Source organism: Anas platyrhynchos, chromosome 32 (assembly GCF_047663525.1).
Source record: "Anas platyrhynchos isolate ZD024472 breed Pekin duck chromosome 32, IASCAAS_PekinDuck_T2T, whole genome shotgun sequence".
In the NCBI taxonomy this organism is placed as follows: domain Eukaryota; kingdom Metazoa; phylum Chordata; class Aves; order Anseriformes; family Anatidae; genus Anas; species Anas platyrhynchos.
The window spans coordinates 4,570,727-4,597,002 of NC_092619.1; the positions used below are offsets into that span (position 1 = coordinate 4,570,727).

General features: G+C 48.7%; 1 protein-coding gene across 1 annotated transcript; it reads left to right on the plus strand.

Moving 5' to 3' along the window:
- Positions 1 to 16,589: 16,589 nt before the first annotated feature.
- Positions 16,590 to 17,955, plus strand: LOC101794371 (olfactory receptor 14C36-like). Its single transcript, XM_038171576.2, has one exon. It carries the CDS (start codon positions 16,612 to 16,614, stop codon positions 17,545 to 17,547), a length of 936 nt encoding a protein of 311 aa, XP_038027504.2. The 5' UTR covers positions 16,590 to 16,611; the 3' UTR covers positions 17,548 to 17,955.
- Positions 17,956 to 26,276: the final 8,321 nt, after the last annotated feature.

Below are 26,276 nucleotides of genomic sequence, written 5' to 3' on the forward strand. Positions count from 1 at the left end.
GGGGATCTTATCAATATTTACAAATACCTTAATCGTGGGAGACAGTGGGATTTGGACAACCTCTTCTCAGTGGTTTGTGGGGTTAGGACAAGGTGCAATGGTCAAAAAATTGATCATAGGAAGTTCCGCACCAAGAAGTGAAAGAGCTCTTCATGGTGAGGGTGACAGAGCACTGGAACAGAATGCCCAGGGAGGTTGTTCAGTCTCCTTCTTTGGACATACTCAAGGCCCGTCTACACACCTACCTGGACAACCTGCTCTAGGGAACCTGCTTTGTCAGTGGGGCTGTACCTGATGATTTCTTGAGGTGCCTTCCAACCTCTAAAATTCTGTGACTCTGTGATTCTGTACTCCCAACTCCTGAGGGTTTGTGTGGGGCGTGGGAGGGACCTGAGCCCCCTTATAGCCTCTGGATTGCTAACAGTGAAAGAGATGCCTTGGCTGACTCAGCAGAAACCCTTCCCTCAGCAGAGGGAAGGGAGATCCCTCCCTGCCCTTGCCTGGGTGCCCTGCCTAAAAACAGGATATGGAAAAGTGATTCTTGGACATCATACCTCTTCTGAAATGAAGAAAGACAGTGCTCCCTGTCCAGTGGAGGGAACCAACATAAATGTTTACTTCAGTGTGTTTCAAAGTTGATTCCTCCGGAGACCCAGGGACTTGTCAAGAGTTCCCTGTGCTGATGAGCTCGTCTGGGCTCCTGGGCCCAAGGGGAGCTCCTGGCAAGCGGGCAGCACTGCAGAGAAACAGCTTTGCCCAGGACCAGCTCCTCTGCACTGCCTGTAGGGGACAAGGACAGCTGAGAGAAGAGAGGGAGGTGTTAAAGGCAGTGTGTAGGGGGGATGCTGAGAGCTCACTGCAGGAGAACTCTTCACAACACTTCACAGAGTAAGTATCTGGCAGAAAGGTACAGTAGATGAGTGTCCCCCAGGAGTCTTCTAAACCTGCCATATCCCACGAATGATTGGACATGTCACAGTGTCTGTCCTGGCTTCTCTAGTGTGGAGTATGTTGGTATTCCTTAGACAAATGATTACCTGCCAAAGCTGTCAAAAGGACAGGACTTGAGGGTTCCTTCCCATGGGGCCAGATGCAGACTGTGCAGCCAAGATGCAGGCAGGGGTGTCCAGGGCTGTGGTGAAAAGCAGGGTCCCTGCTGTGCCCCAGGGGCTGTGTGCTGGGGCAGGGCCTCTGTTGCCTGCCAGGCTCAGCACTCAGCCTGAGCAGGGAGCTGCCCAGGGTGCTGTGGGGAGAAGCTGTGGGTGGAAGGAAACCCCCCAGCAAGACAGGGCAGGGTCCTGCTGTTTCCCAAAGGCTGATGCCTGGGTCAGGCTGCTCACAGCTCCACAGCACTCCCAGGACATCTCTGGGGTAGGTCCTTGACAGGGAAGACCAAGGCAGAGGCTACCTGAAGGGAAGCAGCTGCCAGCAGGGACAGCTCCAGGCAGCAGAGACCTGGGGAGGGAGGGAGAGGGAGCTGATGCCTGAAACACCAAGGGAGGGGGTATTCAGGCACTCCCTGCCAGGCCTGCAGTGCAGGCACTTTCTCTGCAGCAACCCCCTGCTCTCCTCTGCTACCCAGCACAGCCTCTGCCTCAGGGGCTTTAGGGTATGAGCCACATCCTCCTCAGCGGGACCTCCAGAAGAGGAGAGGAGCCTGTGTCCTGCAAGGTGACAAAATGATGAGGCTAAGAGTACCTGCCCTGCAGTGTCACTTCCAAAGGTGGCATGCAAGTTTGGTAAGGTGAAGGCTTCCCTGCATGTCCATCTGCCTTTCTCTGTGTCAGCTGTTTGGAGCATTGTGGTATTCTTATTTCTCCACCTGTGTGTGGCTTTCCTACTCTCTTTGTCTGGGGTGCAGGTTGGTGTTCTTCAGGTGGGTGCAGCTTCTGTTCTGACACGGATGGCTGGTACCCTGCCCTGAGGGTGTCTTCATGGAAACAAGGTGCCCAAGCTCCATTTTAAACTGTCAGGCACACTCTTATCCAGTCGGGAGGGTTAGAGAATGAGCTGACTCATCACTCATTCAGCTCAGGGAACAGTGAGTTCTGTGAGAGGAGTGTTTTCTTCAGGGAAATCTGCCTAACTTGTCACTGTCTTCTCTTACATGGATAGCCAACCATGTCCAGATGCAGCAAATGTCCAACAGGAGCTTCCCCAATGAGTTCCTCCTCCTGCCATTCGCAGACACACGCGAGCTGCAGCTCCTGCACTTTGGGCTCTTCCTGGGCATCTACCTGGCTGCCCTCCTGGGCAACGGCCTCATCATTACAACGATAGCCTGCAGCCACCACCTCCACACTCCCATGTACTTCTTCCTCCTCAACCTCGCCTTCCTCGACCTGGGCTCCATCTCCACCACTGTCCCCAAAGCCATGGCCAATTCCCTGTGGGACACCAGGACCATTTCCTATGCAGGTTGTGCTACTCAGGTCTTTATGTTTGTTGCCTTTATCACAGCAGAGTTTTATCTTCTCACCTTCATGGCCTATGACCGCTATGTTGCCATCTGCAGACCCCTGCACTACGGGACAGTAATGGCTAGCAGAACTTGTGTAACCATGGCAGCAGTTGCCTGGGGTGCTGGTGTTCTCAGTACTGTTCTGCACACTGCCAATACCTTTTCCCTCCCCCTCTGCCAAGGCAATGCCCTGGACCAGTTCTTCTGTGAAATTCCCCAAATCCTCAAGCTCTCCTGCTCAGATGCCTACCTCAGAGAAGTCCAGTTCATCATCTTTTGCTTTTGTTCAGGTACAGCATGTATTGCTTTCATTGTTCTGTCCTATGTGCAGATCTTCAGGGTTGTGCTGAGGATTCCCTCGGAGCAGGGACGGCACAAAGCCTTTTCCACGTGCCTCCCTCACCTTGCCGTTGTCTCCCTGTTCAGTGGCACCATCATGTTTGCCTACGTGATGCCCTCCTCAATCTCTTCCTCATTTCTGAACCTTTTGCTGGAAGTTCTGTACTCAGTGGTACCTCCTATAGTGAACCCCCTCATCTACAGTATGAGGAACAAGGAGCTCAAGGATGCACTTAGAAAACTGATGGTATCAATGTTTTTCAGTACTCATAAAGTTCCTTGCCCTGTCTACAAATGAACCCCAGTCCATCCCATTCCAGCCTTGGGTTTCCTTTGTTTTTGCTATTATTAATATTAATATTTTCTTAGTGTCATTTTGACTGCTTGTGTTTCTTGCATCTACACATAAATATGAGGACTCCACCCTCTGCTACAGATGAACGAACCTGCTCTGTCTCGTGTTTAGGCTGTATGAATGTGTTCCTAACAGTGAGAGAATGCACATCTCTGCAGCCCAGGATGTGGTTTGCTTTCTAGAATATAAAAGTGCGCACTGATGGCTCATGTCAAGCTTTTCATCCAGCAGTACCCTCAAATCCTCTCCTCCAGAGGTTTGCTCTCAATCCTCTCATTGCCCACTCAGTACTAATATTTGGGATTGCCCTGAGCCAGATGCCGGACCTTGCACTTTGCCTTGTTGAACTTCATGAGGTTTGTATGGGCCTACCACTCAAGCCTGTCAAGGTCACTCTAGATGACATTACTTCCCTCTAGTGAGTCAACAGCACCACACAGCTTGATGTCAACAGACTTGCTGAGGATACACGCAATCCCATTGTCCATTTAACCAACAAAGATGTTAAATAATACCAGTCCCAATACCCTGAGGAACACCATTTATCAGTACTCTCCACTTGGAAATTGAGCCGCTGACCACAACTCTTTGAGTGTGACCATCCATTCAATTTCTTATCCACCAAGCAGCCTATCCATCAAACCCCTGTCTCTCCAATTTGAAGACAAAGATGTCATGTGGGACAATGTCAAATGTTTTGCACAAGGCCTATGTAGTAGCTGAAATCACGTCTAGCGTTGTTTCATATGAGCCGGCAGTGTGCTCAGGTGGCCAAGAAGGCCAACGGCATCCTGGCTTGTATAAGAAGCAGTGAGGCCAGAAGGTCTAGGGAAGTGATTGTCCCCCTGTACTTGGCTCTGGTGAGGCCGCACCTCGAGTACTGTGTTCAGTTTTGGGCCCCTCACTACAAGAAGGACATCGAGGTGCTCGAAAGAGTCCAGAGAAGGGTGACAAAGCCTGTGAGGGGTCTGGAGAACAAGTCCTACGAGGAGCGGCTGAGGGAGCTAGGTTTGTTCAGCCTGGAGAAAAGGAGGCTCAGGGGCGATTTTACCGCTCTTTGTAAGTATATTAAAGGAGGCTGTAGTGAGGTGGGGGTTGGTCTATTCTCCCGTGTGCCTGATGGGCTTAAGTTGTGCCAGGGGAGTTTTAGGGTGGATGTTAGGAAGAACTTCTTTACCGAAAGGGTTGCTAGACACTGGAACAGGCTGCCCAGGGAAGTGGTGGAGTCATCATCTCTGGAGGTCTTTAAAAGACATTTAGATGTTGAACATAGTGATATGGTTTAGTGGGGACTGTTAGTGTAAGGTCAGAGGTTGGACTCGATGATCTTGAGGTCTCTTCCAACCTAGACAATTCTGTGTTTCTGTGATTCATTCAGGCTGTTTCTCAGTGGATATTACCCTCAAAGTGAAGTGACCTTGAGACACTCTGTCCCACAGGACTTGATGATACCCCTAGGGAATAGCTTATGGCACTTGGGCTCATTTCACGACACTGATACTATGTGCAATCTCATGTGAACATGGCAAACAGAGTCTTTGGATGTAGTCTGCATTCTCTGCAGAAGAAGAAACCACTTGTTTCAGCTGGGGCGAGAACCCAATGCTGGGAACAGTGGTTGCAAGGGGCTGCTCTGTGACCATTGCTCCATGCAGCATCTCCAAGGGTGTCCAGAGAACAAGGGCAGAGAACAGACCCTCTCAATGTCATTAATATAGAATCATAGAATCGTAGAATCATAGAATCATAGAATGACCTGGGTTGAAAAGGACCATGTAGTTTCAACACTCCTCCTCTGGGCAGGGTTGCCAGCCACTAGAGCAGGCTGCCCAAAGCCACATCCAGCCTGACCTTGAATGCCTTCAGGGATGGGACATCCACAACCTCTCTGGGCAACCTGTTACAGTGCCTCACCACCCTCTGAGTGAAAAACTTTCTCCTAATATCTAACCTAAATCTCCCGTCTTAGTTTAAAACCATTCCCCTTTGTCCTATCACTACCAACACAGATAAACAGGCATTCCCCCTCCTGTTTATACGCTCCATTCAAGTACTGAAAGGCCACAATGAGGTCTCCCCAAAGCCTTCTCTTCTCCAAGGTAAACAAGCCCAGTTCCCTCAACCTTTCTTCATAGGAGAGGTGCTCCAGCCCTCTGATCATCTTCGTGGCCCTCCTCTGAACCTGTTCCTTTTTCTTTTTTTGGAACAACTCTGATGACAGTGTTCAGAACAGGAGCTGGCCTGTTATTACCTCAGCACTTCTGTTTCAACCAAATCAAAAAAAAAAAAAATGCCACAAGACAAGTTTGATGTCCTTCTTCTCTAGTGGTGCCCCAAGCTGCACACATGACTCAAGGTAAGGGTCACACCAGCAGACAGGACAGTGGGACAAGCCCTCTCCTTGACCAGCTAGCTCTGCTGTGCTTAACGTAGCCAGGGTACATGTGGCCCCTTCAGCTCTCAGGGCACATGCTTGACTCAGATTCAACTTGTGCCAGACCAAAAGATCAACATGCCTTTTCATGGAGCTGCTCTCCATGGCCAGCAACCCCCAGGGCCTTCCTCCTCCTCAGGACCACGTTGAGCCCAGAAGAGGTAGATGGGGCTGCAGCAGGGCCATGGCACCTGTGTGTCATAGTGCTGCCAACCAGCAAGGCCCAGTCCCAATGGCCTGGGGCAGGGTGAAGGGGGCCGGCTGAAGTGTCCCCTGCCAGCCTGCCAGATGTGGCCCTGGGGACAAGGCTGGCTTGGGGACAGCCACAAGGACATCTGACATCAAGTTTTTGAGGATCCCAGGGAAGGGACGGGGGGGGCCAAGGAAGGAGGACTGGAGCCTGGAGCAGCCTGCAGGAGGTTTTCTGCTACAGCTGCAGCTCCCAGCAGGGATCCCACCAGGACTGAAAGCCTGCTTCAGCCTCTGGGGAATGGACACAAGCTCTTGGTGAGCTGAGAAGAGCCACAGCCACCACCAGGAAAGAGTATGCATTCCCCACAGGTTCTGGAGTGATCCAGAGGGTGTTGGTGCAATGGTGACAGTGGGAAGCTGCCAAGAAGATGAGCCTGATGCCATCTTGGACACTGGGTGCCGGGGTGCAGTCTGCAAAGGGGCTGGCCTGTTTTTTCTCATGATGTCTTTTCCAAGCACCTATGGCTCAGCTGGGTCCACAGCATGAGGCTTCAGGAAAGTCTGATGCTCTGAGGTCTCTGGAGTGGAAAGTTGCACTGAAACGGAGCAGCCTTCCATGTGCAACAGTCACAAGCTGCCCCTCCTGTGAGAGCAGAGGCCATCACCATTGCTGGGGAAGCTCGCTTTGTAAAGGACCGAGGCAGGAAAGGCTGTTTCCTGATGTCTTGGGGCCAGCCGCTAACCCATTGGAAGGGTTAACTGAGCAGGAGAGGACCACAAGGCCTTCCGAAGGCAACTGCTTAGGTGACATCCTCTGCTCAACCTCCAGAGATGGAGAAAGTCGGGAAAAGGAGCACCACAGGCTTGTGCCCAATGGGGTGTCTAGCTCCTAGGCAGGTGTCACGGAATTCAGTTTTACACAACTTGAATGCAACAGACATTTAAGACATATTTTATGCATTTAGAGTAAATAACAAGGTTAGACTGTAGGATTTTTAACTGCACTGAAATAACATTTAATCATCAGCCAATGTAACAGAATGATTTCAATATAATTTTACAATAGAAATAGTGAGTTAGTTAAAGGTTTGAGAAATGCAAGGTTCACCAAAGATTTACAACACACTTTGATTCTGAATAATCATTTGGTTAAAAAATAAAGAAAAAAGAAAGAAAAAAGAAACATACTGGCACAGTTTTTGAAAGACAATTTCAAAGTGTCAAAGCAGATGAAGTACATAAATGCTGAGAATCTAGGTAAAAAGAGAGGGAGAAAAATAAGGAAAGCTCTGCTATCTGGATTCACAACTTCTCTGTTAGTAAAGAGAAAGTCCCACAACCTATGGGATGTATTTGTTAAGTGGCCACATGGGAAGCTGTTTTTTTTTTGAACCTCCTGGCTTGAGCTTGCTGCATTCTCATTCCCAACAAGGAGAACAGATCCAGTGCAAGCATCAAAGTGTTGCCCATGCTGCCTGGAGAGCCAGGACAGTCGAGTCACACACTAGCCAGTGTCTGAGGGAAGCTGGGGGTAGAGGGAATTGAAATGGTTTGGACTTGAGTGGAGTCTCCAACCCTGAGCTGGCAGGACAGCACCGTGTGACACAAGCTCCCTGACACACCTGTGAGTCCAGAACTTGTTGGCAGAGTTTCTCACACAGCTCACTGAGGAGGGAAGGGTACTGGGGAGAGGGGAACATGCTTCAGCTTCCCAAATCCCACGACAGTGCCCAAAGCTTCCTTCTCTTGCCCTCAGGCATCCCATTTCTTGAGATGTAAACCTGGTGAGGCTTCTGTCAAGAATCCTTCAATCATCCTTCATGTGTCTTTCTGATTTCCCTAAAAGTCTCAATACCTACAGAATAAAAGCATGAATCTACCTACATTTAAACACCTGCAATGAAGCAGACTACCTCTGTGGTATCCACTCAGAGCAATGCCAATTAAATGAGTGGTTGCAATGTGAGACATGAAGCCCTATCTCTAAGTACGTATCTACCAGGCTCTGATGAAGGGTGCTTTTGCAGAGGTCGCCCTTCATCTCTTCAGGTGGCACAGACTCTGTTGATTTCCCTCTGCAGTGAATGGCAGGGGATGGATCCACTTCTCAGGAGAGACTCCTTGCTCTAAAGCCACAGGACCAGGAACAGCAGTGAGAAACAAGGTCATAGCTGATGGCTTGGGAAGTCCTTACAAGCATGTGTGAGCTCAGACATGGAAAGCAGTTGGTGTCTGTGGATGGAGGGTAATGTTTTTCCTGGGAATGTGACAGGAAGGAAGACCCCTCCAGCACAAGTCAGGGATGACAGAGGTGTTTCCATCTTGTGTGTGTGCTTCAACTTAGGAGAAGAGGAATGCCCACTGCTGTGCCTGGTTGTGCTCAGCCATGCCCCATGAGCTGACCTTCCTCTCTTCCCCTCCATTAACACCTCACCCTTGGATGGACCCCAGGAAATGTCTATGAGCCTGGAGGATGCATGAACTTCCTGAAGTTCTGACCTCTTACTGCAGGGGAAGAGGGCAGGGTTTGTGAGCCTCAGGGGAGTGCAGGGAGAGCAGAGTGATTGCATAGTAGTGAGTGTGTTAAAAGCAGGAAGAAGAGCTGAGATACTGGGGAGAGCAGGAGTTCATGCTGAAGTGAAGTAGGTGGAGGTGTGATGTTGAGGCAGCAGCAGAAGGAGGATGTGCATTTCAGTGCTGAGATATGCAGTGCCCCCAACGCCTTGTCTGGTCATTCTTCTTATGGTCTCTTCAGTCATGGTTCTCAGTGTGGCCTTCCATCTGCCTCAGCAATTTGGAGGTTTGCTCCTGTCTTTTACTTCTTCAGAGGCTTGTTTGGGCTTTCAGTAGCTGCAGTTCAGGAACTTGACACCAGAGGGCTTCTTCAACGTGCAAAACTCCCTAAAACGTGCCGTCTCCATGCATGATTTTCTTTTAACATAGAATCATAGAATATCCAAGTCGTGAGGGACCCCTAAGGATCATCGAGTCCAGCTCCTGGGTCCCCGAAGAACCACCCAAAAAATCAGACCATGTGTCTAAGAGCACTGTCCAAACACTTCTTGAACTTTGGAAGGCTCGATGACCACTTCCCTGGCAAGCCTTTTCCAGTGCTGACCACCTTCTCGATGAAGAACCTTTTCCTGATATCCAGCCTGAACCATCCCTGTCACAGCGTCAATCCATTCCCTCAGGTCCTATTGCTGGTCACCAGAGAGTAAAGATCTGTGCCTGCCTCTCCACTCCTCCTCATGAGGAAGCTGTATACCGCAATGAGGTCTCCCCTCAGTCTCCTCCAGGCTGAACAATCCAAGTGATTTCAGCTACTCCTTATACATCTTCCTCTCTAGACCCTTTACCATTTTTGTTGCCTTTCTTTGGACACTCTCTAACAACTTTAAGTCTTTTACTGTGGGGCCAAAAACTGCACACAGTAATCAAGGCGTTTACTAAGTATAAGCACTGCTCAACAACAAACAAAACATTGACATGTTATCACCACTATTTCCATCACAAGCCCAAAACACTGCATCACAGGAACCTCTGTAAAGTAAATTAACTCTATCCCAGCCAAAACCCAGACAACAACAATCAAAAACAAAGGCCTAGTTCAATAAAAGCATACAAGTCATTCCTCTGCAGAAGATGAAAGTCAAACTACCTCCTCTGAATTCCACTTTCCAAATTAGAAAACATCTGACAATTGGAAAACATCTGTTTATTTCAAGCACAGATCCCAAGACACCTAAAACACCCCCTGCCCTGGACTCTATGTGGATATTCACTCTTGGCATGCAGCAAGTCACATGCTGAAGGCATGAGCTACCTTGATTCAGGGAAGGAAAGAGAGAAACTGAATTTCACAGAATTTACAGAATTTTCTAGGTTGGAAGAGACCTCAAGATCATCGAGTCCAACCTCTGACCTAACACTAACAGACCCCACTAAACCATATCCCTAAGCTCTACATCTAAACGTCTTTTGAAGACTTCCAGGGATGGTGACTCCACCACCTCCCTGGGCAGCCCGTTCCAATGCCTCACAACCCTTTCAGTAAAGAAATTCTTCCTAACATCTAACCTAAAACTCCCCTGGCGTAACTTTAGCCCATTCCCCCTCGTCCTGTCACCAGGCACATGGGAGAACAGGCCAACCCCCACCTCGCTACAGCCTCCTTTAATGTACTTATACAGAGCAATAAGGTCACCCCTGAGCCTCCTCTTCTCTAGGCTGAACAAGCCCAGCTCCTTCAGCCGCTCCTCATAGGACTTGCTCTCCAGGCCCCTCACCAGCTTCGTCGCCCTTCTTTGGACCCGCTCCAGCACCTCGATGTCCTTCTTGTAGCGAGGGGCCCAAAACTGAACACAGTACTCGAGGTGCGGCCTCACCAGAGCCGAGTACAGGGGGACGATCACCTCCCTAGCCCTGCTGGTCACAGTGTTTCTGATACAAGCCAGGATGCCGTTGGCCTTCTTGGCCACCTGAGCACACTGCTGGCTCATATTCAGCCGACTGTCCACCATCACTCCCAGGTCCTTCTCTGCCTGGCAGCTCTCCAACCATTCCTCTCCCAGCCTGTAGTTCTGCTTGGGGTTATTGCGCCCCAGGTGCAGGACCCGGCACTTGGCCTTGTTGAACTTCATACAGTTGACCTCAGCCCATCGGTGCAGCCTATCCAGATCCTCCTGCAGAGCCTTCCTACCCTCGAGCAGATCGACACACGCACCTAGCTTGGTGTCATCTGCAAACTTACTGAGGGTGCACTCAATGCCGTCATCCAGATCATTGATGAAGATGTTAAAGAGGACCGGCCCCAGCACCGAGCCCTGGGGAACGGCACTAGTGACTGGCCTCCAACTGGACTTGGCTCCATTCACCACAACTCTTTGGGCCCGGCTATCCAGCCAGTTTCTAACCCAACGAAGCGTGCGCCAGTCCAAGCCAAGAGCAGCCAGTTTCTTGAGGAGAATGCTGTGGGAGACGGTGTCAAAAGCCTTGCTGAAGTCAAGGTAGACCACATCCACAGCCTTTCCCTCGTCCACCCAGCGCGTCAAATCAGATGCCTGATTTTGTATAGCCAAGTCTGCACTAATCCCAGCATACATGGGTTACAGGAAAGTGTTCAGGAAGACTGAAGCACCTAGACCTACTCATTTTTCATTTTCTGCACGGCACTTAATACGTGACTCCAATACCAGCAGGGATGAGCGTGATCTCCTCTAACAGACCACACCTTTCATTCAGTTGTTCAGACTTCTCTTTCTAGTCAAAGGAGAGAAATCAGTTGTCTCAACTGAGATGTCTTGGCATACCCTGCTTCTGCACCACCTCCTGCTCCAGCAGAAAGGTGCCTGTACATGCCAGGTCAAGTTCCCCAACCCCACTGGGGGGGCTTTAGCTGCCCAAAAGAGCACTGTCACTCTGGATGGGTAACTGAATAAAGCCCTGACTGAAGATGTTGAGCAAAGGTTGAAACATATGCCAAAAAGATGGCTGTTTAGTAACAGCATATCTTGGAAGCAGTGGCTACTCTGTGTGAGCAACTGAATCAAGCCATATATAAAGACGCTAGGCAAAAGTCGAAGTGAATGGGAAAAAAAAAAAAAGTGTTGTGATAGTTGTGTAAGAAGTTTTCATTTTCAGAATTTTTGAAGACCTACAAATTTTCCTGATTTTTTTTTTCATAGTTCATAGACACGTGCCAGCAAGATGTACCAACACTTTCCTTCTGTGCAAAAATAAATTTTTACTGATATTATGCATCCTGACATCCTGAGGGAATTGGCTGATGTAGTTGCCAAGCCACTCTCCATCATATTTGAAAACTCATGGCAGTCAAGCGAAGTCCCCAGTGACTTGATGTGTTGGTTTTACTCAGGTGAGCAGCCAAGCTCTACCACAACCACTCTTTCGCTCCTCCTTCTCAAAGAGAAAGGGAATAAAGTACATAGGCTGAAAAAATAAAAATAAAATAAAATAAAATGCCACATGGAACCACTGAGAGAGAAAATAAATTACTCTGTACTGCCTATCAACAAGTGATGCATTGATGCATAGATGCATAGCTTCCCCTTGGGAGGAAAGACATTTTCATAATGAGAGCCCGCCCCTCCCCTCTCCATCCTCTTTTCCACTTTTTATTTCTGAGTGTGACATCATGTGGTATGGAATACCCCTTGGTCAGTTTAGGTCAGCTGCCCTGGTGATGTTCCCTCCCCACCTCTTACCCACCCCCAGCCTGCTAGCTTTTGGGGGGGTTGGAGGGAGTCCTGGTGTTGTGCCAACACTGCTCAGCAGTAGACACAACACTGGTGTGCTACCAGTGCTGTTTTAGCTACAAGTGCAGAGCACAGCCCTGTATGGGCTCCTGCAGGGAATGTTAACTCCACCTCAGCCAGACCCAGTACATTGGAAAAAGGGAAACATCACTCTGTGGGTAGTTAGGGTCTGGCAGCCGGAAGATGTCGTGCTGTACGGAAAGGTGGAGCCCCTCCCTTGATGGACAGTAGCGTGTGGCCTGTGATGTAAGCAAGCGGAAGTGACGCTATGGGCCTCGGGTATATAAGCCCATGTGACTCGACAATAAACGCCATTTGCCATCCACCACATTGGTGTCTGTGAGCTGATGGACCGAGCGGCCTGGGGTTGGCCGCCGTGCCGTTCCTGAACCAGGTCGCCACTGCCCCCTGAAGGCAACATCACTCCCATTTTTAAAAAGGGTAGAAAGGAAGACCCGGGGAACTACAGAGCAGTGAGCTTCACCTCTGTGCCTGGCAAGATCGTGAAACAAATCCTCCTGGGGGCTATGTTAAGGCACATGCAGGACAAGAAGGTGATCCAGGACAGATAGTATGGCTTCACCAAGGGCAAATAGTACCTGACTGGTCTGGTGGTCTTCTGTGATGGAGTAACTGCATCAGCTGACAAAAGAAGACTGACCAATGTCATCTACTTGGACTTCTGTACGGCCTTTGACATAGACCCACATGACATCCTAATCTCGTAATTGGAAAGATATGGATTTGAAGGGTGGACCATCTGGTGGATAAGGAATTGGCTTGATGGCCACACCCAGAGAGTGGTGGTCAATAGTTCTATGTCCAGATATAGTTCTATGTCCCACTGTCTTGGGACCAGTGCTTTTCAATGTCTTCTTCAATGACATAGATGATGAGATTGAGTGCACCCTCAGCAAGGGATGGGATAGGATAGGATAGGATAGGATAGGATAGGATAGGATAGGATAGGATAGGATAGGATAGGATAGAACAGAGCAGAACAGAGCAGAACAGAGCAGAACAGAGTAGAGTAGAGTAGAGTAGAGTAGAGTAGAGTAGAGTAGAATAGAATAGAATAGAATAGAATAGAATAGAATAGAATAGAATAGAATAGAATAGAACAGAACAGAACAGAACAGAATAGTTCAGTTGGAAGGGACCTTCAGAGGTCATCCAGTTCAACTGCCTGACCTCTTTTGGGCTAACCAAAAGTTAGAGACTATGTATGAGGGTATTGTCCAAATGCTTCTTGGACACTGACAGGCCTGGGGCATCATCCAGGTCACTAGGAAGCCTGTTCCAGTGTTTGAATTTTTCCTAATGTCCAGTCTGAAACTCCTCTGGTGCAGCTTTGTGCCATAGCATCTGGCAGAAGTCATGCAACCGCCAGCGCTTGTTTTCATGGGGAACTTTAACTTCCTGCACATATGCTGGAAATACAATATAGCCCTGAGGAAGCAGTCTAGGAGGTTTCTGGAGTGCCATCCTCAGAGGTGTTCAAAGCCATGTCTGCATCTGAACATCTCCCTCCCAGCCTCCATCTCCATTCAATGTGCTGGAAGCTGAGACAAGCAGCTGACATGCAGATGTCTTGTGCGAGGCATGGGAGGGAGCTGAGCCCCCTTCTGGACTCTGGACTGCAAACAAAGAAAGAGATGCCTTGGCTGATTCAGCTGAAACCTTTCTGTCAGCTGGGCAAGACAAGATCCCTTCCTGTCCTTGCATGCATGTCCCAGCCTAAAACTGTGACACAGAAAGGTGATTCTTGAACTTCATACTTTTTTGGATACAAGGAATGACAGTGCTGGAAAAGAGTTTCCTTCCCTAGTGGAGGGAAGGAACATCAGCAATCGCTTCAGTTTCAAAGTCAGTTCCCCTGGAGGCCCAGGGACATCTCAAGGGAGCCTGAGGGGGGAGAAACAGCAAGCATTTGGGCTGGAGCTGTGCTGATGAGCTGGGCTGGGATCTTGGGCCCAATGGGAGCTCCTGGCAAGTGCTGCAGAGAGACAGCTCTGCCCAGGAGCAGCTCCTCTGCACAGCACAGCAGGGCTGGGGGCACTGTCTGCAGGGGACAAGGGTGGCTGAGAGAAGGAAGGGAGATGTTAAAGGCAGTGTGGAGGGCGGGGGGGGTGGGCATGCAGAGAGTTCACTGTAGGAGAAATCTTCACAGCTTTAACATGGTAAGTGTCTGTGTGAGGGGAAGGCAGATGCAGTATCCTAGAGGGTTCTTCTACAGCTGCCACTTCCCACGGTTGATAGGACATGCCACAGTGTCTGTCCTGAGTTCTCTGATGCAGGGGACAGGGATGGTTCCCTGGATCAATGATTACCTGCCAAAGTTGTCAAAAGGACAGGACACGAGGGTACCTCCTGGAAGGCTGTGCAGGCAGGGTGCAGGCAAGGGTGGCCAGGGCTGTGGTGCAGAGCAGGGTCCCTGCTGTGCCCCAGGGGCTGTGTCCCGGGACAGGGCCTCTGCTGCCTGTCAGGCTCAGCCCTTAGCCTGCCCAGGGAGCTGCCCAGGGCACTGAGGGGAGAAGCTGTGGGTAGAAGGAGTTCCCCGTGCAAGGCAGGACAGGGTCCTGCTGGTGCCCAGAGGTTGCTGCCTGGGGTAGGCTGCTCACAGCTCCATAGCACAGCCCAAACATCTCTGGAAGGGACTGTTCATGAATATGATCAAGGCAGATATGTCCTGCTCAAGTCTGTGCCTTTCAGCAGCTATCTTTTCAGCATTTTGCTTGTTCATGCTGATAGGAACATGAGAGATGTCAGGTTTAGAGGAAGGGCTCAGATTCTTAAGGCATCACCCTGAGGTTTGTGAGGAACGTCAGCAACCAACAGCCTGCAGATAAGACTGTCACCTTCCCTGTTTCATCAGGGATTGTGTGAGCTGCATGCAAACATAGCGTCCAGGTCTTGGCTAGGGTAGTGTTAGTTTCCTTCCTAGTAGCTGTTATGGTGCTGTGCTTTGTATTTAGGATGAGAAGAAGGCTGATAACACATTGTGCTGAGCAGTGCTTACGCAAAGCTGGCTGGGCATCAGTTGGTGATGTGCCATTGTGTATCACTTGTTCTACATGTTCTTTTTCCTTTTTATATATATAAAAAAGATATATTCTTTTATATATAAGAATATATATATATATATATATATATATATATATATATAAGAATATATATATATTCTTATTCCCCTCTTACACTGCCCTGATCTTGACCCACAAGTTTTAGGATTTATTTTTCTGATTTTGTCTCCTGTCTTACTGTGGGGAAGTAAGCAAATGGCTGTATGGTGCTGAGTTGCCTGAAGGGCTAAACCACAACAGGTGGCAATGCCCCTGGGCTGTTCCCTGCCCCTGGAGGTGTCTGCAGGGCAGAGCTGAGCACACAACACAGGGCATGGGGTCTGTGAGCCATGGCAGGGCACATACATGGGGACAGAGAAGCAGCTCCCAGCAGAGAGAGCTCGAGGCAGCAGAGAAGGGCAGGCACTAAGACAAAATATTTAACCAAAATCCTGTGTCAGGGCAACAAGGGCACCTCTTGATATGTCGTGCAGTGGTGTCCCAGGCTTCCTTTACACTGTGGGACTCTGGCAATGCAGTTAGTGGGGGTGGGAAAAGATCTGACCCTCCCTTCACCAGATATGCCCTCATTAGGACATTTGATGAAGTCCTTGAGATGTCCTTCCAAGCTGTGAGCTCCTTCCAGGCTGCAATTCCTCCCATAGCAGCTCTGCTTTATCTGATGGAGAAGTACAGAAATGTTATGGGCAGGAAAAGGCTGTTGGGATGGTGAAAGGAACTCCTTGGCTAGCAGTGGGGTGCTGACAACTTGCTCAGGTACCTGGAGGTAGGGTGAGGCACTCTGCAGTTGATGCCTGTGCTCTCAGAGGTGTTTGGTTTCTTCTCAGGGGGACACAGGACCGTAATACCTCTCCATAGCAAGGAGCAAGCATGGGGCAGCTGGGAACAACACCAATGGACACACCAGCTTGCCTCACCCTGCACAAAACCATTGCAAATCTTTTGCCTGTCAGGACTCACAGATGTTGTGCCTGAGTGCCCCACAGATGCTCAGGAGCTCTGCCTTCAAAGAAAACTCCCCAGAGGAGGTGATGGAGGTGGGACAAGGTGGGGCTCAAAGGGCTGTCCAAAATACAAACAAACAAAGGTCTGAAGCTTATTTCTGCAAGCGTCTTAGAATTTGGGGTGCAGATGCTGACAAGCCCTTCTGTGTTCAGAGGGATTCCACCTGGGAGATCCTGAATATCAGATCTGGCCCCTCCATCCCCTTGTTTTCAGATACTACAGAATTACAAAACCAACACCTTGGGAGTCTACAGGCAGAGGCCGAGCTCTTCATGACACTCTCAGTCAGCCAAAAGTAGAGTTCCAGTAGGGAACTGCACAGTGGTCTTGCAAAAAAGGACGAAGGATGAGTGTGTTGGGGGAGACAGTCTATGAGAAATGGCTTTGTTTTTTGCAGAGAAGTCTGTCCTAACCCTTTCCTGTCTTTTCGTTTTGGGACAGTTGCCTGGGCCCACAGGAAGAAAATGTCCAACAGCAGCTCCATCACTGAGTTCCTCCTCCTGGCATTTGCAGACATGCAGGATCTGCAGCTCTTGCACTTCGCACTCTTCCTGGTCATCTACCTGACTGCCCTCCTGGGCAATGGCCTCATTATTACAGCCGTAGCCTGTGACCACCGCCTCCATACTCCCATGTACTTCTTCCTCCTCAACCTCTCCCTCTTTGACTTGGGCTCCATCTCCACCACTCTCCCGAAAGCCATGGCCAATACTTTGTGGGACACCAGGACTATCTCCTACTCAGGTTGTGCAGCCCAGGTCTTTCTGCTTGTTTTTTTGATTTCAGGAGAGTATTTTCTTCTCACTGTCATGGCCTATGATCGCTACGTTGCCATCTGCAAACCCCTACATTATGGTACCCTCATAGGTGGTAGGACTTGTGTCAAAATGGCAGCAGCTGCCTGGGGCAGTGGCTTTCTCAATGCCATGGTGCACACTGCCAATACATTTTCTCTCCCACTCTGCCATGGCAATGCCCTGAACCAGTTCTTCTGTGAAATTCCCCAGATTCTCAAGCTCTCCTGTTCAGATGCCTATCTCACAGAAGTTGTGCTTATTGTAGTTTCTGCATGTTTACTCTTTGTATGTTTTGTTTTCCTTTTGCTGTCCTATGTACAGATCTTCAGGGCTGTGCTGAGGATCCCCTCAGATCAGGGACGGCACAAAGCCTTTTCCACATGCCTCCCTCACCTGGCCGTGGTCTCCCTGTTTCTCAGCACTGTCATGTTTTCTTATCTTAAGCCTCCCTCCATCTCCTTCCCATCCTTGGATCTGGTGATGACAGTTCTGTACTCAGTGGTGTCTCCAGCAGTGAACCCTGTCATCTACAGTATGAGGAACCAGGAGCTCAAAGGGGCACTGAAGAAACTGATCCTACTGGTGGTAATTAAGATGAAATAAAGTGCCTGTCTCTCTCCACAAGTGATCTCTGATTGATCTCAGACAAATGTGCTTTGGGGCATTCTGTCATTGATAATCATGGCTGTACACAGGTGCTTGCATTCATTCCATTTCTGCAGGGAATAGACTTGTCCCTGCAGTCAGACTGACTCAGAGGCCTTCTGTAAATGGGCCTATCATCGCATGGCAGGTGGCCTCCTGTTTCTTCTTTTCATTAAGAAAGGATTTCTTCAGTGCAGAGGCTGGTAGTCAACACAAAATATTTTCCCTATTCCTCCCTCACTTGTCCATAGACTGCCTGTTTGTCAGCACCTCATTTTTGCCTCCCTGAAGGCCTTCTCCATCTGCTTTCTGTCATCACATCAGGTGCTGGCACTTCTGAACTCAGTAAGCTGTGAGTTCCAGGAGGCACTGAGAAATTGACTACAGGGAACCTTGTACCATCAACAAGAACCTGCTTCCGCTTCTCTGCACAATTCCCAGAGTTTCTCTTTTCCTGTAGATAATGGTACCAACAGGTTATTCTTTAGATTTACACTTGAGGCTTTAGCTAAACATGTCTGAACCTTTCACAAATGCTTTGAATGTTGTACAAGATCTGGCCTCCCCGCCAGCATCTCTGGAACAAAAGGGGTATCCTGAGTGCACTGCCCATGTTTCCTGAGGCATTGGAGAAACCAGGCAAGGGAGATAGGAGACCAGCATTGCTGAGACAGGACCTCTTAATCAAACTAAAGCACAGAAATGAAATATCAGGGTCTGTAGTGACAGGACAAGGGGTCATGCTTTTGAAATGAAAGTGCTGAGATTTAGATTGGATATAAGGAAGAAAGTTTGCAGGATGAGAGTAGTGCACCGCTGTAACAGGTTTCCCAGAGAAGTTATGGATGCCCTGCCATTGAAAGTGTTCAAAGTCAGGTTGGAAAGGGCTTTCAGCAACCTGATGTGGTTAGAGATGCCCCTGCCCATGGCAGGGGGATTGGACTAGATGATCTTAGAGTCTTTGATTCAATAAGTCTATGACTCTATGATTCTATGATCATTTTGCTGCTTTAAACTTCACAGAGTTCAAAACTTCTCCTTGCTTTATGTATTCTAATGGTGCCTTTAGGCAACTCCCAAATTGTGTATTTATGTAACCTTTTATGTCTACTGGCTGAAATCAAATGCTCATAAGACTATCCCTTGAGGGAGATGAACTTCACGGGGTACAGCCTGGACCTAGCATACACTTGAGCAGTGTGTTTGGTTATTATTAAGCTTCATCATACTTTAGTTTGCTTGCAACTAAGAATCATCCTTCTCTACCTGTGTGCAGCCTGTTCTCTAAGGAAAGTAGGAGGGAGTTGGGGCAAAAGAGCTATGAGGTGCAACTGCAGATATCAGTGGAGAGGTCTGATGCCAGAAGTGATTCAAGTCCTAAAGGGGCCAATGAGAGAAATGGTGTGGCTGGGAGGTGAGAAGCAAGGTAGTCTATACAGGATCAGATTTCTCCTACCTATCCAGACCTCCTTAAAAGACACTCAAGGATTTCTGTGTCTTAATAAGCCCCAAGGTGCACTTTCTGCAAAGTCCAACAAACTTCAGCTCCTGAGAGGAAACAGATGATATCCCTCTGAAAAGCAAAGTCAGAAGTCAAACCCTGAAGTTCTTCAAAGCAATGATTGGTCCAGTTGAGAACCATTACTGACTGTAACGGTTTTTCCTTGCTAGGCAGCTGAACTCCATCACATCCACAAGGATCATAGAATCATAGAATATCCTGAGTTGGAAGGGACCCTTAAGGAGCATCAAGTCCAACTCTTGACACCGCACAGGTCTACCCAAAAGTTCAGACCATGTGACTAAGTGCACAGTCCAATCTCTTCTTAAATTCAGACAGGCTCGGTGCAGTGACCACTTCCCTGGGGAGCCTGTTCCAGTGTGCAACCACCCTCTCTGTGAAGAACCCCCTCCTGATGTCAAGCCTAAATTTCCCCTGCCTCAGCTTAACCCCGTTCCCGCGGGTCCTGTCACTGGTGTTAATGGAGAAAAGGTCTCCTGCCTCTCGACACCCCCTTACGAGGAAGTTGTAGACTGTGATGAGGTCTCCCCTCAGCCTCCTCTTCTCCAGGCTGAACAGGCCCAGTGCCCTCAGCCGTTCCTCGTACGTCTTCCCCTCCAGGCCTTTCACCATCTTCGTAGCCCTCCTCTGGACACTCTCCAACAGTTTCATGTCCTTTTTATACTGTGGTGCCCAGAACTGCACGCAGTACTAGAGATGAGGCCGCAGCAGCGCAGAGTAGAGCGGGACAATCACCTCCCTTAGGATAGATGCAATGATAGTTTAATTAAAGGAAAAATAATTATTAAGGGAAAAATATTATTAGGGGAAAATAAAATAATTTAACTAAAGGGAAAAGGAAGGGGGGAAGAAAAAAAAAAAAAAAAAAAAACCAACAACAACAACAAAAACACACAAGCAAAGTCTGTGTGTAAGCACAGAGAAAGAGGAATGAAATTACTCTCTACTTCCCACCAAGGAGTGATGCTTAACCACGTTCCTGAAGCAGGGCCTCAATCTGATTGCTGATGTAGTTGCCATGCCACTTTCCATAATATTTGAAAACTCATGGCAGTCAGGAGAAGTTCCTGATGATTTGATGTGTTGGCTTTACACAGGTGGGCAGCCAAGTTCTATCACAACTGCTTTCTCACTCCTCCTCAAAGGGAAAGGGGGAGAAGAAAGTATGCTGGGGAAAAAAATAAATAAAATAAAATAAAATAAAATAAAATAAAATAAAATAAAATAAAATAAAATAAAATAAAATAAAATAAAATAAAATAAAATAAAATAAAATAAAATACTGCCTTGGTGACGTCCCCTCCCCACTTCTTATCCATCCCCAGCCTGCTGGCTCCTGTGGGTTTAGAGGGTGTCCTGGTGTTGTGCCAGTATTGAACAGATGTAGACAAAATGCTGGTGTGATACCAGTGCTGTTTTAGCTACAAGTGTAGAGCCCAGCATAGTATGGATTGCTGCAGTGAAAGTTAACTCCATCCCAGCCAGACCCAGAATATTGACAAGGCCCCATGGACTCCTTAGAGCAGGTAATTGGAGACCATGATTACAGGTAGGCCAAGGCACCTGCCCAGTGCCTTGGCCTACCTGTAATGACTCTGACTCTGAGAAAATCCTGGCTTTGTTTCATCAGGCAGAAAGGCTGATGAAACTGCTGCCAGCCCTGAGCAGCCCTACTGCCAGCCTTGAGCAGAGAGCTCCTGTCCTCATGTGGGGTTCTAGGCTCTTCTTTGGGCAGTGGGGTATACAGTACCAAGTGAAAGACAGTGGTGTGACACTTCTTGGCCTCCCTCAGGGGGTGCAAAGAGGAGATGAGGTCCCAATGCTAAGAGAGCAATGTCTCCTCCTAGGACTTGGTGGCAGAGAAAACTGACATAGCCAAGGGGACAAGACCTTTGTTTTCTTGGCTAAGTCTTGCCTTGCCAGTGCCCTTGTCCACCTCCACCAACAGCTGACCTGTGCTGTCTCACAGCTGGCCCCATTTCCCCCTTGGCTGCAAACACCCATCTTTGCTTTTCCACCTTGCTCTGTCTTTGGTATTTCTGTGCCTCCACTGATGTCTCTACCCTCTCCAGTTTTTCTCTTGCATGCTTTTTCCAACTACTAAAAAAAGCTCCATCATCTTGGAAACTACCCATTACACAGGCATCTTAACCCATCAGCCTTTTGTTGCCTGTCATCTGACTAGACAGAAGGAACCTCACCATGATCTTCCAAGCCATGTGGCCTTCCTGCTGGCCTTTCAGGTCCTCAGATAGACATGACCAAGCCACATTCCTGCTGCTTTCCACTCCTGTACAGAGGCAAAAGAGACTTGACAATCCACAGCCAAGGCTGCTTCTGCATGAGCCTATCAGGTACTCGGGCAGAGGGCATCACAAAAGCACCTTGCCAGCCAGGTGTCTTCTGCAGGCCTGTGAAAGACACCGGGAGATGTGAACCTAAAAGCCTATCTACCAGCCAAGAGGCAAAGGTTGACCTGGCAGTTACTTCACAAAGATGGGACCTCCCAGTCCTTTGCCTAGCCATGCTCCTGCTGCTGGCCTCTCAGCTCCAGAGCCAGAAGTGACATCACAGTCCTCAGCAAAGCCATTTACTTACTACTGGATTTGGAGTTTCTAAGGCACCATTGGCATCTCATAAGAATATGCCCACCTGGCACCCTCTTTGTGGACTAACAAAAAAAACACATGAAAGCAAGGTCATAGTCATCATCCAAGGCCATGCATCTGCTCCTGGCCCTTAAGCTTGTCAATGGGCAGGAGATAGCTATGTACAGCTCTGTTAGGTAGTAGGGCAGGAGTCATCTTGTAATTAATTTTCAAGCCACCTGCATGTCAGTAGTTTATTAGTTTCTTCTGCACAGCTGAAATACACACACAAGCACCAGCCATGTGCCTGAAGGTAGCCTATCAGGCCCTGACACCCACCTGCACAGCGACGGACTGTTGAGGGATTTCTTGAAACAGCAAAAATCCCGTGGCTTGCTGTAGCTGAGCAAACCAAGCTACCAGGGCAACTATGAGAAGTTCCCATGACAGTATTCCCACATCGTCCAATTGAGGAATTCAGAAAAATATTGTTACCAGTAGCTGGCTTCAAGGACAAGGTCTATGTGACTGCTAATCAAAAGGGGTTGTTTTCTTGCGAGTGGGGTTGTTTTCTTGTAGTTGTTTGTCTGAGTGCTTTTGACCAATAATCTTGTGTGAGACACAATCACCCCTGTTAAGTTCACTATAAAAGTTAGGCTATTGGGGCAATAAAAGGGAGCATGATCTGACTCTACTGGTGTCTGTCGTGCTTTCGGCCGTGCTTCCTGCAACATATGGTGCCCGAACAGTCTGAGACCCGAACAGGCTGAGACCCACACAGGCAGAGGGATCGGAGTGGCGCCGGGACATCGGAGCGGCGCCGGGAGACCCGAGGCACACGGCAAGCCTACCACCGCACGGAGAGAGCACTGACTGACGCTGCAGGTCTACGGCCAACTACGAGAGACAAGGACAGACCTGGCGGACGCCAGAACACCTGAGAGACGTTGAAACACTCTACACACCGACCTGAACAAAGGAGCCGCGGAGGGACGCGGGAAATTGAAGTAATTGCAGTGTGACGCGGGACATCCGAGATCGAGTTGCTACGGGAGACCAGAGGCGTCAGTGGACACCGGTAGCTGACCCTCACCGTGTGGCGAGTCGGCACAGAGCAGAGGGGCAGACATCAGGACCCTGCAGCCTGTGTGACGGAACCATGGAGGCAGCGGCAGCAGCGGCTGTGCTGCTTCACTCTAGCATTCTTTTTATAAAAGGTTTATCTTGCAATGCAAAAAAGACTATTCGTCCCCAGATCGGTGTTATAACTATGTTTCTGGATAAGATTCCGTGGGGTTGCCACATTCTATGGATTACTACTGATGATTTACTTTTATTGCGGGGCAGGAGTGCAGAGACGCAGATTACACTGCCAAATGACCACCGGCAGGCTCGTTCACAAACCTAAGGTTGCAGCTGGCACTGCCTGCAGCCGTATAGCAGACGTTACACTCTCTTTCCTAATTAGTAATCATGTGTCTCATCCATTTGTGGTGAATGGTCAGTGGCAAAAAGAAAAGAGGGAGAATAAGGGGCAACAAAGACAGAAACGGTACCAGGAGGATGCCACTGACACTAACAGCACGGGTAATAGGAGTAGTATAAGTGACACAGGTGTGGGGCGGTGGCAGGTGCTGCTGCGCTGCGGGGCGCTCTGCCTGCTGCTCGCCCTCGCCTGCCTGTGCACTGCTGCCAACGGTGCTAGAGCAAAATGTGAAGACTGCTCAGATGGCAGTGATGAGAGTGCTTGTGTGAAGAAGACGTGCTGAATCTGACTTTGTGTGCAACAGTGGTCAGTGTGTGCCAAACAGATGGCAGTGTGATGGGGATCCGGATTGTGAAGATGGGTCTGACGAAAGTGCTGAGCTGTGTCATATGAGAACATGCCAGGTAAATGAAATCAGCTGTGGTCTTCAGTCAACCCAGTGTATCCCAGTGTCCTGGAAATGTGATGGTGAAAAAGACTGTGACAGTGGAGAAGATGAAGAGAATTGTGGCAATGTGACTTGTAGTGCAGCAGAGTTCACATGCAGTAGTGGGCAATGTATTTCCAAAAGCTTTGTCTGCAATGGTCAAGGTGACTGCTCCAACCACTCGGATGAATCTTTGGAGCAGTGTGGCCGCCAGCCTGCACCTCCGGTGAAGTGTTCTGTGAGTGAGGTGCAGTGCGGCTCAGGTGAATGTATCTACAAGAAGTGGCGATGTGACAGAGATCCTTATTGCAAGGATGGAAGTGATGAAATTAACTGCCCTACTCGGACCTGCAGGCCAGACCAGTTCAGATGTGAAGATGGGAACTGTGTCCATGGGAGTAGGCAGTGCAGTGGTGTGAGAGACTGTCTGGATGGCACTGATGAAGCAAACTGTAACAATGTTATTCAGTGCTCTGGACCTGGCAAATTCAAGTGCAGAAGTGGAGAATGCATAGATATCAATAAAGTGTGTAACCAGCAGAGAGACTGCAAGGACTGGGGTGATGAGCCCCTGAAGGAATGCAACATAAATGAATGTGACTGTCCAGCTGGGTTTGACTTTGTAGAAAAGAGAATCTGTGGAGGTACTGATGAATGCCAAAACCCTGGTATCTGTAATCAAATCTGTATCAACCTGAAAGGTGGCTACAAATGTGAACATAGCCGTGGCTATCAGATGAATCCTGCTACAGGAACCTGGAAAGGGCCATACAGGTACAGAAGTACAAATAACATCCGTGATTACAATGACACTGCTAAGCAGGGTTTAGGAGCTTATGGCATGGAGACAAGGGGTAACAACTACAGTGTTTGGAACAATTGTACAGCTTTGGCCTTACCTCCTGATGTTTTTCTGATTTGTGGGGATGGGGCCTGGCAAGGTATCCCTGCAAATGCTATCAGATGTCCATGTTACTTAGATAAACTCATTGTATTTGCTCCTAGCTTGTTACAGTTGTGTGAGATCACCACACATAAATGGGCATTGCTTGCACCGGATTGCAATGATAATGTTGAATTGTGTGGGGTTGCAGCTAGAGCGGCATTGGCAATTTTAGTGCCTGGAGTGGCACCTCCGGCCGCACGTAACGACTTAGAAAAATTGGTATGCTGGGCCGAGAAGCAAGCCTATGCCACGACAGAGATACTTGAGGAGATGTTACCAGATCAAAATAGTCTGCGACATGTGCTTTACAGGATCAAGCTGCTATTGACTACTTGCTTTTGGCTCAAAGGAATGGGTGTGAGGACTTTAAGGGAATGTACTGTTTAAACCTTTTTGATCATAATGAGTCAATTCACAAATCCATTACTTTCCTGAAAGAGCACATGAGAAAGATTCAATATGGTATCAATCCTTTCAATCAATGGTTCACTGATTTGTTTGAAACAATGCATAGATGGTTACTGGGATTAGTCAAAGAGGGATTAAGGATTCTGTTTGCTGTGGTGTCACTCATCATTGCATGTGGTATTGTGATAAATGTGGTTAAAGGGTTACTTGCAAAAATGTTATATTGGGCGTGGTTTACTCAAAAAAAAAAAAAAAAGAAAAAGAAAAAAAAAAGGGGGGGAATTGTTGAGGGATTTCTTGAAACAGCAAAAATCCCGTGGCTTGCTGTAGCTGAGCAAACCAAGCTACCAGGGCAACTATGAGAAGTTCCCATGACAGTGTTCCCACATCGCCCAATTGAGGAATTCAGAAAAATATTGTTACCAGTAGCTGGCTTCAAGGACAAGGTCTATGTGACTGCTAATCACAAGGGGTTGTTTTCTTGCAGTTGTTTGTCTGAGTGCTTTTGACTAATAATCTTGTGTGAAACACTGTCCGCCCCTGTTAAGTTCACTATAAAAGTTAGGCTATTGGGGCAATAAAAGGGAGCATGATCTGACTTTACTGGTGTCTGTTGTGCTTTCGGCCGTGCTTCCTGCAACAACGGACCTCCTGCTGTCTCCTGAGATCCTGAGGCACAGATGACCTCAGCAGAGAATCCCCACCCATCTCATCCTTGAGTCCTACTGCCTGACCAGATCCGTGTCATATCGCCTGCCTCTTCCAAGACCAAGCGACTGCTCAAGGATCTCCCAAACCCTGCCCAGCCTCATGGAGCCAAACTGCTTCAGTTAGGTGACTAGAGTGCAGGAATGTGGGATTTGAGTATTATGTGTTCAGTTTCGGTCATAGGGATTAGATCTTGCCTTCCAGAGTTAGGGATTGTGCAGAGGCTTAGAGGTAAGCTTTGGTGTTCTGCTTCAGGTACTTTTTATTTTCCCAGTGAATATTGCAGAACCATCAGCCTTACCTGAACCATTGTCACTTCTTTAAAATCTTTCCTTTCTCTTAGCCAAGCCAATCTTCTTTCCACCTTCTCTCCACAATCTCCTACCTTTATTCTCCCAACTTTCCCCCTGATCTCCCCAAATGTGTCACCCTGTTGGGGGCAGCTTTCTAATGGCCTTTATGACCTCAGAGACTCTGTCTCCCTGCTGTTGGCCAGCCAGGTGCTGGGACACAGGTGACCTCACAGCCAGCATCCACAGGGTTACAAGGAGCTGTTGTGCTCAGGAGGCCTCTTCTCAGCCCACCCAGGAGCACTGGGTGCA